This window comes from Zophobas morio, unplaced genomic scaffold, assembly GCF_036711695.1.
Source record: "Zophobas morio isolate AGI-343-1 ecotype UQ-CSIRO unplaced genomic scaffold, CSIRO_AGI_Zmor_V1 ptg000005l, whole genome shotgun sequence".
In the NCBI taxonomy this organism is placed as follows: Eukaryota; Metazoa; Arthropoda; class Insecta; order Coleoptera; family Tenebrionidae; genus Zophobas; species Zophobas morio.
In genome coordinates, this window is record NW_026972110.1 from 9,948,590 (window position 1) to 9,966,449 (window position 17,860).

Sequence of the window (17,860 nt, forward strand, 5' to 3'; positions counted from 1 at the left end):
AAATTTTGTAAATACATATATACTTTGTACTGAAATTTCCAACATAACGGTTTTATGTTTTTTGTTTTCTATGTCTCCAAATTTTTAAATAATAAAAATCGCTTTTCGGACATTGTACTTTAAGAAGACAACGAAATTGGCGGAAACAATAAAAACGATAATAAAATTCCAGGCATACATACAGGTATGAAGTACTTAGTTCGAATTTTATTCATGCTACAAATAGTATGATTCAGTACTTTAAGAATTCTCTATTGAACTTTTCTACACCTTTATTGTTTTTGCTCTAATAGCATAAGCCTTTGTAAGTCATTTGTTGGTTTGTTTCGTCCGTTTCCGGTAGAGATTCAGCTTATCTTTTTTTTTGGTGGCGGCACTTGTGGTACTACATTCACCTCATTCAACAATTCCGGCAAATGCTGCACCTGATAATAATATTACAATAACTTTCTAGAAAAAAAAAAACTCAAATTCTGTGTAATGCCGGAATTAGACTTTTTTGCTATCATCCAACAGATTTATTAGAAACCTACACTTCCTAACCCTTAAGAACAATTTTCTTGTATCCCGTTCGTTTACTATTTGTTTTCTATTTTAATTTCGTTTTCATCTTGTTTATTTTTTGCAAGGTTTTCTGCCTGGTAACCTTCCTCAAAATTTGTCATGTATTCTTTTGACCAGTTTTTTGAAGCTTTCTTCTGTTTCCAATATTTTCGTCTGTGGTTGTTTGACAAAACGAATCTTTTTTTTAACAAAATGTTATCAATTTTTCTTGCTTATTTTTCAATCAACAACCTTCTCGATGATTAAATAATTAATTTCGTGGAAGACAGTAGTTGTTATATTTATGATACATAAAAATTCAAATATTTACTGGAAAAACCAGAAGTATTTATTTGATAATAAAAATATAAGATTATGATATGGCTTTCAATAAGTACTTCTACTTTACCTAAGTATTTACTGGTAAGTATTTCCTTTAACTTAAAGATTTTACTTTTTAGTAAATAGTTAATTTTATGCATATGACTCATTTTTCTGGAAATAATTGTTGATACGTTAATTAACTATGTATGTTAATGGAGTGCATATACTAAGTGTCATCCTTTTTAATAGAAATAAGATAATAAAATAACACCATAATCAACAAATATACTAAATTCCGGTGAAAAAAATGCTTGTACATTTTCTAGGATATGGAGTTCTTAAATCGATAATCGACGAGGTGCAAACTTCTAATTTTTAATTTTAGCTTACTTTTCTTTCGTGAAACTTGATATATCTTATTTTATGTATTACACCGATCATCACAACTTAAAAAAATATATGACTCACATTTTCAAAATCAAAAATATTATAACCCTTAATCTAAAGAGGTTCTTCCAAGAAAAGAAATTTCAGAGATGTTCACAGCGATTTCGTGCTGCCACCTAATAATGAACCGTGACGTCAATGCTTTCGTCGCAGCCTATTTGTATTTCCATGACGTCACAATCGTGTCAAACATCCACGCACCTATTATTACCTACTTTACATTATAAATCCGTGTATTTGCGTGAGAACAACGGTAGACGCCGTTTATTTGAATCTTTCAAAACATGCGCGTTTGGAGCACCTCGATGACGAAATGAGAACAATACAAATATCAAAGCTGCCGCCTTCAGGCGTAGCGCCTGCAAACTAGCACCGCGACGCTACGCTCGCCCAGACAAATGCTCAACACCGGCTCCATCGAAGATACCCAGAACATCCCTGGCCGGCAAGGCGTCGTATTTATAGGGCTGCCAGTTCCACAATTCCGACCGTTCGGGAAATATGACGACGGCAAAGTGTAGTGAATGTGTATCACGGTAGATTTCATCAGTCAAAACACATAATTGTTAGAGATATTCGCACAAAATCAAACATGAAAAAACGAGTGCAATTATAGCGAAAAAATCAAATCCGGATATGCGGAGGTGCTATGTGATGTTTCTAAAAATACGAGATTATTATTAGTTGGTATAATCATTTGGTATACAAAACATATTGGAGAAGTTTGAGATAAGGTAAGATAATACAGAATGGTGAAGATGGTTTTTATGACTTGGAACGGTGTAGATACAGGTTATAAAACCGGCTAACTTGGAATTCGAGTGAGGGAATTATGACATACAACATTTGCCCATGAACAAGTTAAGATTGTTTCTATGAATCATAATGATTTATATATACACTTGAAGACGTTTTAATCAAGAGATTAAACTATCACAATGTGAGCTAAGTGAGTAATCAGTATTTTTCTCGGTCAAGAGGAACCAAGTTTTTTGTTCTATATTATAAAATATTACGCTTACCCATAAACGTAGCGTGAATTTTTATTAGTGACAAATTCAGTTGGATTTAAATTTTGCAGATGATCCCTGTATGCAAAATATATATATTTATTTACATTACTGTTAAAAAAAATACGTACTTTCAAACGTGTACATGTAACAAATGTGTTGTCACTTTTATAGATATGTATTAATTTTATCTTAAAGTTGTTAAGTTTATTGATAGAAGCTTTAGAAGTACGATTATGAAATGGAGTAAACAATAAAAAATAAATTAAACTGTTCTGGTATCGTCGGTACACAATAACCTCATTTTCGATCTTTTTTAAAGCTGCATTGTAGGTTTGGATAATTTTAAACATGATGTCAATGAATGCGCTAAATATTTGTAGCAATTGTATTTTTTTAAAATGAAAGAAAGGAACAAAATTTTACGTGTTGTTTTCAAAACATAAAACATATTTATTGTACGGAATAATTCTAGTGAGGCATTAACTTAATAAAATCTAGATGTAATAGAACTATATTTACTGTTTTATCTCCTCTTACAAGTACAAACAAATTTTCCATTTTCACGAATTTTACATAAAATAGAATAATATAGATTGGTTTTTCACTTTTTTATTATACTGTTTCTTCAGTGTCCTCTAAAGTCTAAATCAACACAGACGGACTGGCACACGAATGTCATGCTATGAGAGTGAAAGCTGTATTTATAAATTCCAGATATATCACCCAATAACAAAGATGAGCTCACTATTTTTTTCTGTTCTTTTGTTAAAATTATACTACGCATAAAACTATATTAAAGAATTAGAAGTATGTCGCAAGTGTTTTTCTTTGGCTTTCACTGGTCTATACACTGATAAACAAAGTCCAAAAATTGCAGCATTTTATAGACTGTTTTGGTTTCTCCGCCATCAACATCAGCTTTATTATTTTTTAATGGAACATTATAATTTTTATGACAGTTTGAATTTTTAGTACAGAATTAACTGTTTGAGGTTAAACATGATACAGTTACTGTGTTTTAATTTGATTTAAAGATTTATCTGTTCCAAAAAATTTTGGTGTACTTTTTTTTCACACTGCTATTTTTAATTTTTCAAACATGTTATTTAAAAATTACTGTAATAATAAATGTTAGGTTCATGTAACTAAAATTCATACATGAGTTTAATAAACACCTTAAGCACACCATAACTTCGAAAGAAATTTGAGACAAATGTCGACGCGTTTTGCTAAATAAATTGACATATTTGCAAAGAGAAAAAAAAGGAGTATATACATATATATTTAAAATTTTGAACCCATTATTAAATATGTAACTTATTTCAATTAACAAAGCACCACTATTAATAAAGAATTATGTATTTACTCGTTTGGAAAATTTGTATTTTTAACAAAAAAGAATTATATTTCGAATTTGTTCAGAGTTTGCCATTTTGAAAAATGTCCCTTAATAAATAACTTATAAAATTATTTACACACGAATTTCCTTGTCTTTGAAACACAAAAATGTAATGTACATGCCAAGACGTATTTTTCTGTATGAATTTACTTAATATTTTTTTAAATGGCATCAAGAATTTTTTGTGGAGACAAATTTGATATTTACACAGCAGTAGGAATCAAAATTTGAAGGAAATTAAATAATAATTACTTATAACTTCTGTATAACATAATAAACTTTTTAGTTGATCTATCTACAGGAATATTAAAAATAAGTTTTCTTCCAAGTGAGTTTATTTAAAAAAATTTAAGGCTGAGGCGGTATATTTTAATTCCGTTTTTAACGCCCAAGAAGTCCATTTTTTTAGATAAATTGTAAAAATTGATTTTATTCGTTATGTTTCAAGCAAGATTGTCTCAATCAACCTTGTAAAGGGGATAAATATATCATTTTTGATATGTACAGTGTAACACTTAATAAGAATAGTACTTACTATATTTACAGAATTTTGCGAATTTTTTTAATGTAATCAATAAAATAAATTGCTTTATCCTATAGTTAAAAGTAGTATGCAAAATTTCAGAACAATCGATTCTATAGTTTTAAAATAAATGGTAACGGGTGTCTAAATAAAAACCTGCTTAGAGCATTATGTCACCAGCTTTTGTTTTTTTCTGTATGAGGTTCCCGAAATAAATCTTGAAAACCGTAATCTGCTTGTCACAGACTGTTGTGAATTTAACTGAATTTGACATCGACAATTGTCTGGAGCAAGATAAAAAACCGAAAAAAAAACAATAAAATACAAGGCACCCGTTAAAATTACGCGCATGTAAGATTACAAATAGAGGTAAATAAATTGACAAATATTACAAGCATCATTTTCCACATTTTAAGTGGGATATATTTTTCAAAAAACTTGAGATGACGTCATCAAATATTTGATGGGAATGATCAGACAAATTTGGATAAGCGCTTTACCACCTACAACACATTTTAAAAATATTTCCAAATTTTGCAAACAGTTCATTAGTTTAGCAAAAAATCTGTGTTTTATTCCTCTGAATTTTCCATTGTCTGTCAACCATTATAGTAGAACCGTATATATACCACTCAATATAGACTGATAGGACAAAAACTGTGCCGTGAAATAGCCGTTACTCCTTGTAAAAATTTTGATCTACAATTGTAGACTTTTTAAAAGAACTCCGTTATGAAAATTAAAAGATATTACACTCGGTATTCTAGGAGTAATAAATATGTAAAACTGGTTATCATACACGCAAAAATGAAAAAACAAAGATCGCTAAGAACACAGTTTATGATGAATATCAGTAATAATCAAATTCACCGTTTCTGCATAACCAACGAAACATGCAACACCATTATAACACGCAGCAATTACATAAATCCGGCGATAAACAACTTACCTAATGTGCACGTTTTTCCGTAGCAAAATGGCTTTAGTGATGCTACCCTGTGATTTGCCCTGGTGGGATTCGGTAAAAAAACACTTAAAACGTATGTCTAACACCAGGAACACGTTGGAACTGATAGAAGGGATGCAAAAAATCCACGATATATGCAAGTAAGTTGAACTGATAAAAATGCTAGCAAAAACTTCAATTTACCCACCATTTCAGTGTCAGTTTAGATCCAGAAGAAGATACAAACGACCCTGATATTTTTGTAGGCCTTTTAAATTTTTTAGATAACGATCTTACTAGCGAGGAACGGAGTAATTTTTTAAATAAAACTTTACAAAACTTAATAATACGCGCCTTGAAATTAAAAGAATGTAAACCTAAAAATGGTTTACACTTCAGCTTACAGCAGCAATGTAAGGATTTTACGTAGTTGTTTCTTTAATAATTAACTTCTTTTAACAGCTGATAGTACAGAATTAGAATACTCATTCATATCATCGTTAATTGCCAATGCTTTCTTTTCAACTTTCCCAAAAAGGTCAGATAAGAGCCATCCTACGTTACAAAATTTCAATTTCACTCATTTTTTTAAACATTTACATCAGAATGTACAAAAATCAAAACTTAAAAGCATTTTGTATTATTTCGACTGGTTGGAGAATAATGAGAACACCCAAGGGTGCCTTAAAATTTCACGACAGGTAACTCTGTTAAGAATCACTCGTAATTTCTTCATAGTTTGTTTTTAGGTGATGACTAGTAAAGAATGGTTAACGATCGAAGACTGGTTAGAATGTAGTTTACCCTTGTGTCCCTTGCAGATAAAACACGAGGGCAAATTAGAACGAGCAGAAACGGATTCATTACAAATTTGCTTTGCTAGCTCTAAAATTGGTGGAAACGTTCTAAGTGATGGAAATACTCAGGTTAGTCCATTTCCAGTCAAACATAAACCAAATTGACGCATCCCTCTTCTAGGAATGTATTAATTTAGTTACTTATCCAGAATTATTAACAGTCTTACTAAATATAGAAGCTTTAGAAGATAACGAGGTGCTAACAATAGAGCGCGTTAGGCATATTTCGCGAATAGTCGATCCAAAAAACCGGGCTTGTTTAGAAAAACTGGAAGTTCCTCAGGAGGTACAGCTGAAATTCGTGTTTAAAACTGTCTAAATTCTTGTCCTGATGTAGATGACAATCTGCTGTATAGACGCTGACGATTATAAAAAAATGCCCATAGGGCAGTACGAGGAAGATAATATTTTGAGGGAACTCAACAAGTGTCTTCTAGCCTTTCAACAAAAGCAATTTCGAAACAACGAAAACGTGCCACCTTTACAAAGCAGCAGACAGAGACGACTGTCTCCTATTGGTGAATCGATAGGCTCCACACAGTCAGATCCTACAATTCCATTGATAACCCAGCAATCTTGTAGCACAAACAGAAGTGCTTCTCCGCCTTCCATATGTGATAATAACAACGTATCTAACAAATTACGTGTTCAATTAGAAGCAGAACGAAACTTACAAAAGAAGGGTCAAGCCACTAATGAAACCCTCATCAACAATAGGCGAGGAAGGTTCATTGTCTTGGGATCCTCGGGAGAGTGTCTTCCAGTAACTAGAAAACCAATGGACTCTCCTCAAAGTATTTACTCAAGTTGTGAATCAAGCGAGGAAGAGTTTGTCAGTGCCAAAACTAGTTTAGATGACGGTAAATAAACTCCATTTTGGTAAAATTCAATACTGCATTCGTTGTCTTGTAGGTAGCGAAGACGAAAATTTCCACAAACGTTACAGTATAGATTTAGAAACTCCAGAAAGGCGGCACACCTTTGCTCAACGTCTTAGAGATGCTTTAAGGAGAGAGGTTTCAGACAGTTTTACCAGCTCTGGTGAATCTAGTTACGCTGTGGGAATTTCTGTTGCCGGTTCCGATGTTCAAGATCGCCAAATCAAGTAAGGTAATAACGGTAAAAATTCATTTTTTGACAGTTTTATTTAAGAGTACGACGCGGCGGCTCTACTGGTTTTGCGTTACGAGAAGATTCATTAGATGAAAATTTCCTTCAGGATTCTTTACAACAAGAAAGACTGTGGATAGATAAATTCAAGAGCAAACAATCCGCACTAAGCAGAAAAGAATCAAATAAATCCTCTGAATATAGTTTCAGCACAGAGTACAGTTCCGAGTTGGAAGAGGTTTACGAACAATTTTCTAGATGGTTGCAGAACCCCATTTTGGAGACCGACAAAGGGACGAAGAAAGAACTAGAAGGAAGAGAATTAGCAGTAGTGCAGTTTGCCGGCTCATTACTCAAACGTACTTTAAGTGAATCGTTCGCTGGAGTTCCTGTACCATTAGCCGAAAGTGCCGATTCATCACGTAATCCAGAAGATTACAACACAAATAAGAAAAGTAAATTGGTTCTAAGTGCCAAGTCATTGAGTTTGGAATTAGCAAGACAGAAACATAAATTAGCGGCTCAACTAGTAAGTATACGCGCAATACAATTTCCAGAGTTGCGATAGAAATAGGAAAGGCATGTGTAGAGAAGATTTTATCTAAAAGGATTTTTTTATTAACAGAGTGAAAATAAAGAGCCGCTAGGTGAAAACAAATCTAACGTATCGTTAACAAGCGACATAGAAACTAGTGAGCCTTGTAGTGTTTTGAAAGATCACAATTTAGCAGCTAAAAAAAAGGCTTGGTTTATATCTTGTGTTAGTGAAGCTATCATCCAAACATTAGAAGATGTTTCTTTTAGTGTTAATATACCCGAAGAAGAAAAGGTAACCGAGGTTAAAATCTCCCCCTTAACTTCAACTAACTCACGTCGTTTTTCATTTTTTCACTTAATGCTTAACATGCCTTTCTTTTTCTACGTAATGCACACTCTAGTTACTAGTTCTCTTAAATCTTTAGATGGATTTGAAATATTTAAGCTCCGTATCTATTTATCTCTAATAATATTCCACTTTTTGCTCTATTTTCTCATTAAAAAAAACTTTTTTAAAGTACGATAATTAAGGAAAGGTGAAACAAAGGAGCTCGTGCAAAATACAGATTGTCTGAAGTCTGGAATACTACTGAAAAAAATATTCTTAGAAAAATTTGTTGGCAATACATACATATTATACATTTAGTTTTACAATAATACCCCACTTTTTTTTAACTACTATCTTATTTATTTTTCCCTTGAAAGAGAGTAGTTTGTAAAGTATAATCTAAATTTTAACACACTTTTTAATGCCCGACGATGTTTCTTTAATGATGCTGGTAATAAACTGAAGTATTGCAAGAACTCTTAATATTCTCCTGTGCTCGCGCACATTACTGACGGCGCTTTAGTTATTTTATCTAATTAATATTAACTCTGCTTGTTTTTGAAGACGCTTTTTAATATTCACCCACGAGTTGAAATAAATTTTTGTCCAAAATTTTGGAAAAAAATCATTAAAAAAGATTGATGTGAAAATTGGATACGTGGTTGCCACTGTTTACTGTTCAAAAGAAATGTACAAAAACTGAAACGCTCGGGAACTGAAGTTCCACAGTATTAAATTCTTCTAGAGAAAGGGTGTTGCCATTACTTAAGTATATGTGTACATATATTATTTGGAGGTTTCAACAAATGATCACCGGTAAACATAGTCTAAATATTGAACTTTGGTTTGCGATCTTGCGAAAACATATTTGTACCTCTTACAAGTGTAGCTAACCAGACCTTGACACAATTACTATATTAATTAAGTTCGCAGGAGATGGTTTTAATCATCTCTTGTTAAATATACATACTATCCTGTGTTTTATCCTATCAGTAAATTACCTTATCGTAAACCAAACCATTGATCATATTATTCTTGCTTGCCTCATAAGAAGAAATTACGCTTTCCGTTAAAATATATAGGTAATAGTATCAGAAGCTATTTTACTTTAAAATTTCTCAAACAAATCAGGGGATTAAGACCTTTCATCATTAATGAATAATTTCTTCTTATTATTATCTTTGTGCTATGAATCTTAGTTTCTCTCGTTTGCTTTTCTAATTAGTCGCCTAGATATATTTTTTCAATTTTATGTATTGTATATATTCAGTTTATATGTACTTATCTACATATCACAAGTTTGTAACGTTCATACTTTGCTATACATACGTTTATACCGAGCAACAAAGTTTTCGACACACAAGAGAGCCATGGATTTTTGAAGATTTGTCTCTGATAGAATTTTCAAAATCCAGGGCTGTCGTTGATTGTGTTTTTTGTTGCCCTCGGTGTCGATATCAACTCTCTATCATGTCTGCACTGATCACAGCCTCCTTTTGTTCAAAACTTTCTTTCTCGCATGTTATAATACAAACTGCAAATACAGTTTCTTTATTCCATTTCAAATTAAGTTTGCAGTAAAAATTATTGTACGAAAAGAAGGTATTTACTTACCACAATTGATGTCAAACACTAAAATGAAAGAAATCAACATATTTGTTGGTTTTTATTACCTAACCAAAATTTTAGGCCAACGGTTTGCTACAAATACAAAACGTGAAATGTCAAAATGGTGTACACAGACGACTTTCTAAAAGTGTTATGCTCTCTCAAAACTACTCTCCATAAAAACCAAGTTTGTAGTCAAATTGAAAATTTCTAGCTTATTGTGACCATACAGCTTTCTATACATATAAAAAATTACTCAGAAATGGTTTCTCTTTTATCAAATCTATAGTGATATTTACTACTTTCGATTAAATAATTATGCCAAATGCCAAAAAATACATTCAGGGTAGGGGGGTGTAGGTTCGAACCTATTTGTTTCAAACAGTTTTGAACAGGACTGCATTTGAAACATGAGAAAAATATATTAGCGAATACTCCAGTTTGATAAGTAATTATTATTTGTCCAATTATTATTATTATTTTTTTTCTTAAGACATGGGGCAGTGACGGACACGAGTTAACAGACAATATGATGAAATAATAAAGGTAATTTTTGTAGTATGAATTTTTGGAGGGGACAAGTAAATATACTTTGATTAAAAATTTATTATACCTATCATTTCCTTAAAACATCTGCATGATTTCAGAGCAATAGGTTTTGCAGATTCAAAATTAAATTGCAAAATGTTGTGTTATAATTTTAATTTTTTTTGGATATTTCATGTAAAAACTCAACACGGAGTCATAAACTACATGTGTAGGTACTATGTTATTTTACACAATTTAGTGAATGTAGATAGTTAAACGCTAACCAAAATCTGGCCAATCATCTCCACCAACAATTTGCTAACGTCATCTCAAAGAATTCTACTTTACATTGAAACCATGTATAGTTTTGGAAATTTCATTCTACCCTATAAAATGTGTAGGACTTGTAGGAGAACATTTAGCAAGTAGTTGTACTCATAAAATAATGATCATTTTCATTAGGGACCGAACCTGGACTATTCTGCTTTCTAACATCTGAAGATTACCAGCACGGGACAATTTCAAATTGTAAATATCTCTTACTATTGTAAGTCCGTCTCGTTATTGCGAATAAAATTTTATAGGGTAGAATGAAATTTCCAAAACTATATTTCTATGCTCCCTAAACGTCCAAAACATTTGCGAAATGTAATAACATTTTACTGCTAACACGGGATATACATCTTCGTAGAGTTGCGAGTTATTTAGGAGAACGTCGAACTACGGTCGCACGTTCGATGCCAAACTTGACCATTTTCTTTTTTGCATTTGTGCTGTGACTAGTATTATCATGTTGAGCGAAGCGTCAGCGAAGGAAGTATTGTAATCGAGTCCGTCGGCCGAAGAAATAGGTCTCCCTTTTCCGTTTGTCTGTCTGTCTGTCTGGATCACGGACTTTTATTAGACAGATAATCTCCGAAAGTACTGGGCCGATTTTTGTCAAATTTTGTATTTATATTAGGAATATCATGTAGATGGTTAAACGCTAACCAAACTTTATCTAATCATCCCCACCAATAATGTGATGATGTCACTTTAAAATTGTACGTAGTAAATAGGTTTTCAATTGTATAAAATAACGTAGTCTTACACATGTAGTTTATGGCTCTGTGTTGAGTTTTTACCCGAAACTTTCGGATTTTTGGAAAAAAAATCAAAATTACAAAACAACATTTTGCAATTTAATTTTGACTCTGCCAAACCGAATGCTTTGAAATCTTGCAGATGCTTTAAGATTATGATAGGTATGATACATTTTAAATCAAAATATATTTACTTATCCCCTCCAAACAATTGATGACATCAGCTCAAAATTTTGGCGAATAAACCTTTCTAAAATGTAGAAAATATGATGAGTCTGCACTTGTGATTTATCATTTCATTCATATTTTTTGAATTTGCTTATACAGGGTGACTTAAAAAAATTAATGAATGCGTGAATTTATTTTATTGATTTAATCAGGAATTGCAAAATCGAACGCTTTGAAATCTTGGAGATATTTTAAAGTTATCATAGGCATGGTAAACTTTTTATCAAAATGTATTTGCTCATCCCCCCCCCTCAAAATTGATGACGTCAACTCAAAATTTTGCTAAACAAATCCTATCTTAAATGTGTAACGTATGATGAGATGACTCTATACTTGATTTATCGCTGCATTCATATTTTTTAGATTTGCTTATACAGGGTGACTTAAAAAAATAATAAATCAGTCAATTTATTTTATTGAATAAATCAAGAATTGCAAAACTGAATGTTTTGAAATCTTCCAAACGTTTTAAAGTTGTTAGAGCCTCTAAAGTCATTGAGAGCATGATAAATTGTTAATAAAAATAAATCTGTTTATTCTCCCCAAAAAAGTGATGACGTTATCTCAAAATTTTGTCGAATAAATTCTACTCAACGTGTGCAAAATATGAAGAGTTTTTACTTGTGATTCATGATTGCACTCATATTTTTTATTGATCTAACCAAAAACGAGTCACCCTATTTTCCCGAAAATGTGAAAATACAAACGTCTTTATTTAATAAGAATTATAATACTGATATTCAGAACATTTTGTCGATTGTAGCTTACTACTTAATAGTTTTGATCCTCTGTTTTGAGGGGACGAACTCATTCAAATCAAACTAATTTCAAGGTGACATTATTCCGACATATTAAACATAAACACTTTTAAGTTGTTTTCTTATCGAGGGTAACCTAAGTAGGTACAGTAATGGAGTAATGGGCAATTTGGTATTTCATATTTCCTCCACATTTTATAAACCCTAGATAAGGCCGTAGCTAGGGGGAGGCTAGGGGATGCTAAGCCTCCTCTAGATCTAAACAAGTTATAATTAACCAAATGTAAATTACAACACCGAAAATCAAAATAAAATGTAGTGTTTTATTCAATAAGCAAAAGTCAGAGCAATAAAAAAGTCTCGATCGTCGGCATTGTGATCCGGTTATTGCAATTCGTTGAAAACATCTTTTAGTTTAGTTTCTGTTTCACTCTCACGTCTACAGGTTCATAAGTGTTATCGCTATTTGTCTTAAATTACGAGTACCATAAATCATTTTCAGTTCAGTCTTCAGTCGCAACTCATTCATATCAAGCAATAAACTTCTACGTGACATTCTTTCGATGTATAGACATAAACACAAGAAGTTAAGTATGTTATTATTGTTTCCAGTTGGTTATCTGCTTAAAATATGTTTTACATTGCCCGTACTTCTCAGCAAAAAATGACGTCGACATTTGTAAATACACGAAACGAATACGGCTTTTTTAAAACAAAACATTTTTTCACAAGATTATATTTTTACTAAATGCGCCGGATGAAATCTACTGAACAATGAAGGTAATTTATGCAAACTTTTTAAATTTAAAATGTAATATTTTTTAAAAATTTGTGTTGTTCTGAATTTAAAAGTACGTGACATATAGCATCAAGAAACAATTCTAGTTGTGCATATGACTAAAACAAAGACCAACAGGCCTCGATTATTGGTGATCACTTCAGAGTTTGAAGGAAAAGTAAAGTCAATAGAATTATTTAACAAATATTTAGTAGGTTTGTGTCCTAAACAGAGGCCCCACGACCGATTTTTCCTAACTTATAGAAATCGCAAATGCACAGTCCAGCCAGTAGGGATCCATACTTTTGGAAGTATACCAACCAAAATTGCTACGTATTTGCGTTTGCCAAAACCATCATTTTATATTGTTTCCGCCGAACGTCGGCCACTCTCTTTGACAATGCAGGCGGTAGTAAGGCAAATATTAAACGCCACGAAGGATGGAAAAGCGACACGATTGCAGCATATTGCAGAGTCCTATATTGAGGAATCTGTACTCTATAAAAAAAAATCGCAGAGACGATTTTAGGGGAAAGTCAAACTGATAACATATTTGTTACCAATGATAATTTTACTCCAGATTCCCTAATCAAATTATTAGCACGGATAATAATCCTCAAACATTTTCACTTCAAACTAGAGATGTACCGACTACAGTCGGCCGACTGTTCCGCTTTCCTAAAACCGGTTTATAAATGCAACGTTTTTTTTTCTATTTCTCTGACTACCTTAAAAACTTGTTTTATTTTAATAAAAGAAATAACTAAAGTTTCTTTGTTTTCCAAAAAATGTGTTAAATTTGTTTGGATAATTTTAACATTTAATTTTTTGTAGTACAAAAATAAAGAATAACACAATTTAGGGCAGTTTATACAATACTTAACCAATTTTAACCACTTTTTTGGAAAATTTTTGGAAATTTTGAATTCGCTTTGCGTGTTTATTGGACCAGATATCATGACGGCGATTTCAGAATCGTAACTAGCGGAAGATTATCTACACTTTGACACCAATTTTCGTCGATTAAACCAATTTTAACCGGTTTTGACAAAGCCGACTAGTCGGCCGACACTAGTCGGTACATCTCTACTTCAAACTCCTTCGACTTCAGGACTTTATTTTTATAATCCGTCAGGTTGTACATTCACATTATTGTAATTTTGTATTCGTTGTTATTATATGTTTACTTTGTCATAATAAAATGTAATGTCATAATATTTCCATTATTTTTAATTACAAATTTTTAAGGTTGGCCATAAAAATTTGTATGCACCACGTCAGTAAAGGATCTTTATCGAACTCGCATATTACTCGCTGCACTCGCTCAACTCACAATCTCAGACTCGTTCGTTAAAGAATCACTTTACCAACTTGGTACATAAATAACTATTGTCTTATTTTAGCACCTTTTAATGACTGCAAGGACTGTAAGAGAAGTCTTTCCACATTTTTGTTTTTTTTTAACAATTTACATTTTACACCTAGTTGCCGTTTAACTAAAGTTGTCCTTGGAGCTTGTTTTTTACAATTTAAGTTTCCTAGTTGCCGAAAGACGCTAAATGAAATCGTATTTATGATAGTGATAAATGTTTATTTGTTTCATTTTAATGTTCGACAAAATAGAAAAGTACGGCAAGTAGTGACCTGCTCATTCTAATGTTTTTTGCAAATGTAACGTAACTTATTTAACAAACGCAGATAATAATCAATATGCAAGAGCTTGTACACCTAGTGTAGATAGTAGTAGTTTATCAATTTTATTATCTATCCAAAATAACACGCTTTCTTCCGCTGAGTAGAGTTACCAACAAAATTCTAGACACTGTAATAGCTGCGCTATATTCCACAAATTTAAATAAGTATGATCGCTTACAGATATCCGAGATTACGCGAAAACAATCCAACGGTCTCAAATCGGTTTCTACAGGCAACTGGGGTTGCGGATCTTCCAAGTGTGGGGATGTACAGCTAAAAGTGATCATCCAGTGGTTGGCGGCAAGCGTCGCTGGCATTCCCTCACTTAGATATTACACTTACGGTCATCCAAAACTAGCAAAATTGGATACAGTCTGTAGAATACTCGTCGATAGAAAATGGACTGTCAAGGATCTTGCTCAAGCTACTTTAAGGTACTCAAATCAAGTGCTACATGGACGAGAAGATGGTGGGACTCTGTTCGAGGAACTAATCGGTTTAGAGAGAGCTACGTAAATTAAGAAAAATTAATTCGAAACTCAAAGAATGCCTGTCTAGTCATTGTTGCATCTAGGTAAACCGTTCGTTCGGATTTAATTGTGCAGCGAATATTTACAATTGAAAAATTTCTCGATTCATTTATGATTAAATTAGAAGTTTGTAATTAAAAAGAGAACTCTTAATTTTTGGTATTAAAAGTCAACTGCACGTTGTAATAGAGCGAACGGTTTGTACAATGCGAAGCTGTAAATACGTTAATGGGAAGTTAGAAAATTTAAACAATTTTTAAGTAGATATTAAGTATTTTTTCACATATACACTGAAAAAAGAAAGTAAACTTCCCTTTTTAGAGTTACTTTCTGTACTATTTTGTTGATTTTTGTGCACTCAGCAAATTAAAAATGTACAAAAAGTTTATATTTTATGAACGAGTGCTACTTGTGCTACAAAATGATTATATTTTAGGTCTACATACTATATTACATGCAGAGCGATTTTTGGATGATTTAATGTCATTCAAAGGATGTCGAAAACTGGCGCCAAACATGGTGTTCCATTTTTGATTAAGTTTATGAGTTTTATATTACGTATTACGTTTCCAAATTATCTAAAACTTTTAATACTGTGATAGCTTCATCCAAATCTCTCTGTATCAATTCTATACTGCCCTCATAATGTGAAAAAGCTAAGGATAGTAGTAGCAGCTGATCAAATATTGAACGAGCACATTCAAGTGATCACATTTTGTATGCATGTTTCAAATTATAAAAACACTAGTATACCTTGTAGAAACTTCTTGACAAATTTATGATGGCAGTATACATCAACTTAAAAAAAGCAGTCTTCCCAACTTTTGATACAAACATCAATGCCTTTTATATGCTACTTTTTGATATAAACTGCTGCAAAAATGTACAATAAAAGACAATTTATAATAATGAAGGATTGTTTAATAGAAACTTTAAATACAGAACACATCAACATCAAGTACTTGTTCTTTTAGAAGAAAATGCCTCTCATTCTCCTCCCCAATCCCTGACGATCATACAAAATATTAAATTTATTTACAAACTGATTGAGATCATTACAGCCTTTTGTTAAGGTACCTAAGTATGTCATTAAACCCACATCATTACATTGCTACAAAATAGCCGATTAATACACTGTAAAATAATAAAAAATACTCACGTTATAAAAATCTTGTCGAAACCTGGCACTCTGTATAACAGGTAAGCGGTGACATAATGAATATGCCTCTCTTAAAATTTCGTGATTTGTGGGCAACTGACCACTCTGAACTGCCTTCATGTACTCAAGAACAAGTCTAACTCTTGAATGTAGCATTTTTATAGCACTATGTTGAGCTGTTAAATGTTCTGCAACTAGAGAGCTTTCTCCGGAATCTGTGGAGGACATTCTAGCAACATGATCAACTCCAATTCTTTCTGCTTCTTCTGTTGCTAGAGTGTATGCTAAATTCACAAACAACATTGTTGCTTCACCCCCAACTAAATCTATGACTGATTCATACAGCGCCACTGGCAAATGCTAAAAGTTGATAATTTTATAACTACGTATCTTGTAAAAGTCCCCTAATTGTGAACATTGACTTTATATTATTTGTTATCCTGAACAGAACAAAGGTTCTATGAATGTGACGTACATATACACAGTTTAGGTTTCAAACAAGCAACCCAAAAGCAGGTAAGTGTTGTTAACCACCACTTTGTTTATTAAGAGCTTTCAGTGAGTATTTTTGGAAACAGAAAGTGAATGTTCACTATTTGGCAGACTCTACTTTAACTCATCATTGCTTACATCAATATTTTTGTCATATGGATTTAGTTTGAGTAAAATTGGAGATTCATTAATGTCGCAAATTTGTTTATGAATCTTGATATCAGTACCACTTGGGATATCACCAGTAGTGTACCAACCAATAAAATCCATGTCACTAAATACTTGTTTAACTAAAAAAATAATAAGAGTAATTATACTCTAAAAGGCTGTCTAAATTACATTGTTCCTCCTTCATGGTGTAATAATCCCTATCTATAATAACGTCACCCCCTATGACACTGAAAACCAGCTCGAACGAATTCATGATCTCAATGTTACGACCCTTCTGCTTGCCAATTAAAGCTCCAATTACTAAAAAATATAGCTTTATTATACAGTTGTGTGGCCTTTAATCGAACTTACCTTGTTTGACGGATCCTTCTTGAGCTTTTTCTCGCGTCCAGTGTTCAGATACATTCATTATAACTAGTGGATGCAGCGAACAGGTTACTGATCCAACTGCTCCTCCTGCCATTACACCCTTTTCAGATCCTTCTGCTGGATTTTTCACAACCTCTGCAGGAGCCGAACTGTCAACTTCCATTTCCATTGATTCTTTAGAAGTCATTTCAATTGTTTAATTATAATTTTCAGCTTACAGACAAGGTTACAGGATAGAATTCAAGCGCCGCAAAATCTCTATTTTGACAATTAATTGACAGTTGACAATAGCGCTTGTTGCGCCATCTATGGAATATTTTACATGCACAGCGTACTCATAGCGTAATATTTAAAATACAGTGGCGGGCAAAATAAAGACACTTTTTTGCCTAGTGTAACCTTCAAATCTGTATTAACGTTTAAATGTCGTTATTA

The 17,860-nt window shown here is 32.4% G+C and overlaps 2 protein-coding genes across 4 annotated transcripts; one reads left to right on the forward strand and one right to left on the reverse strand.

Annotated features, from left to right (window-relative positions):
• The first annotated feature begins 1,579 nt into the window (after positions 1 to 1,579).
• Positions 1,580 to 16,195, forward strand: LOC135122663 (uncharacterized). 3 transcript variants are annotated; one of them, XM_064047007.1, is made up of 12 exons: positions 1,580 to 2,048; positions 2,101 to 2,263; positions 5,222 to 5,356; positions 5,412 to 5,608; positions 5,658 to 5,896; positions 5,945 to 6,121; positions 6,174 to 6,338; positions 6,390 to 6,912; positions 6,965 to 7,157; positions 7,205 to 7,691; positions 7,788 to 7,991; positions 14,885 to 16,195. In XM_064047007.1, exons 3-12 carry the CDS (start codon positions 5,226 to 5,228, stop codon positions 15,218 to 15,220), a joined length of 2,652 nt encoding a protein of 883 aa, XP_063903077.1. In that variant the 5' UTR covers positions 1,580 to 2,048; positions 2,101 to 2,263; positions 5,222 to 5,225; the 3' UTR covers positions 15,221 to 16,195. The 3 variants fall into 3 exon arrangements, with proteins under 3 accessions (XP_063903077.1, XP_063903076.1, XP_063903078.1); XM_064047006.1 differs by lacking the exon at positions 2,101 to 2,263; XM_064047008.1 differs by lacking the exons at positions 2,101 to 2,263; positions 7,788 to 7,991.
• LOC135122665 (COP9 signalosome complex subunit 6) lies at positions 16,134 to 17,719 on the reverse strand. Its single transcript, XM_064047009.1, has 5 exons — positions 17,408 to 17,719; positions 17,225 to 17,356; positions 17,024 to 17,175; positions 16,394 to 16,753; positions 16,134 to 16,345 (listed from the first exon to the last, which is right to left on the reverse strand). The coding sequence occupies exons 1-5, from the start codon at positions 17,610 to 17,612 to the stop codon at positions 16,205 to 16,207; spliced, it is 990 nt and encodes a 329-aa protein (XP_063903079.1). The 5' UTR covers positions 17,613 to 17,719; the 3' UTR covers positions 16,134 to 16,204.
• Positions 17,720 to 17,860: the final 141 nt, after the last annotated feature.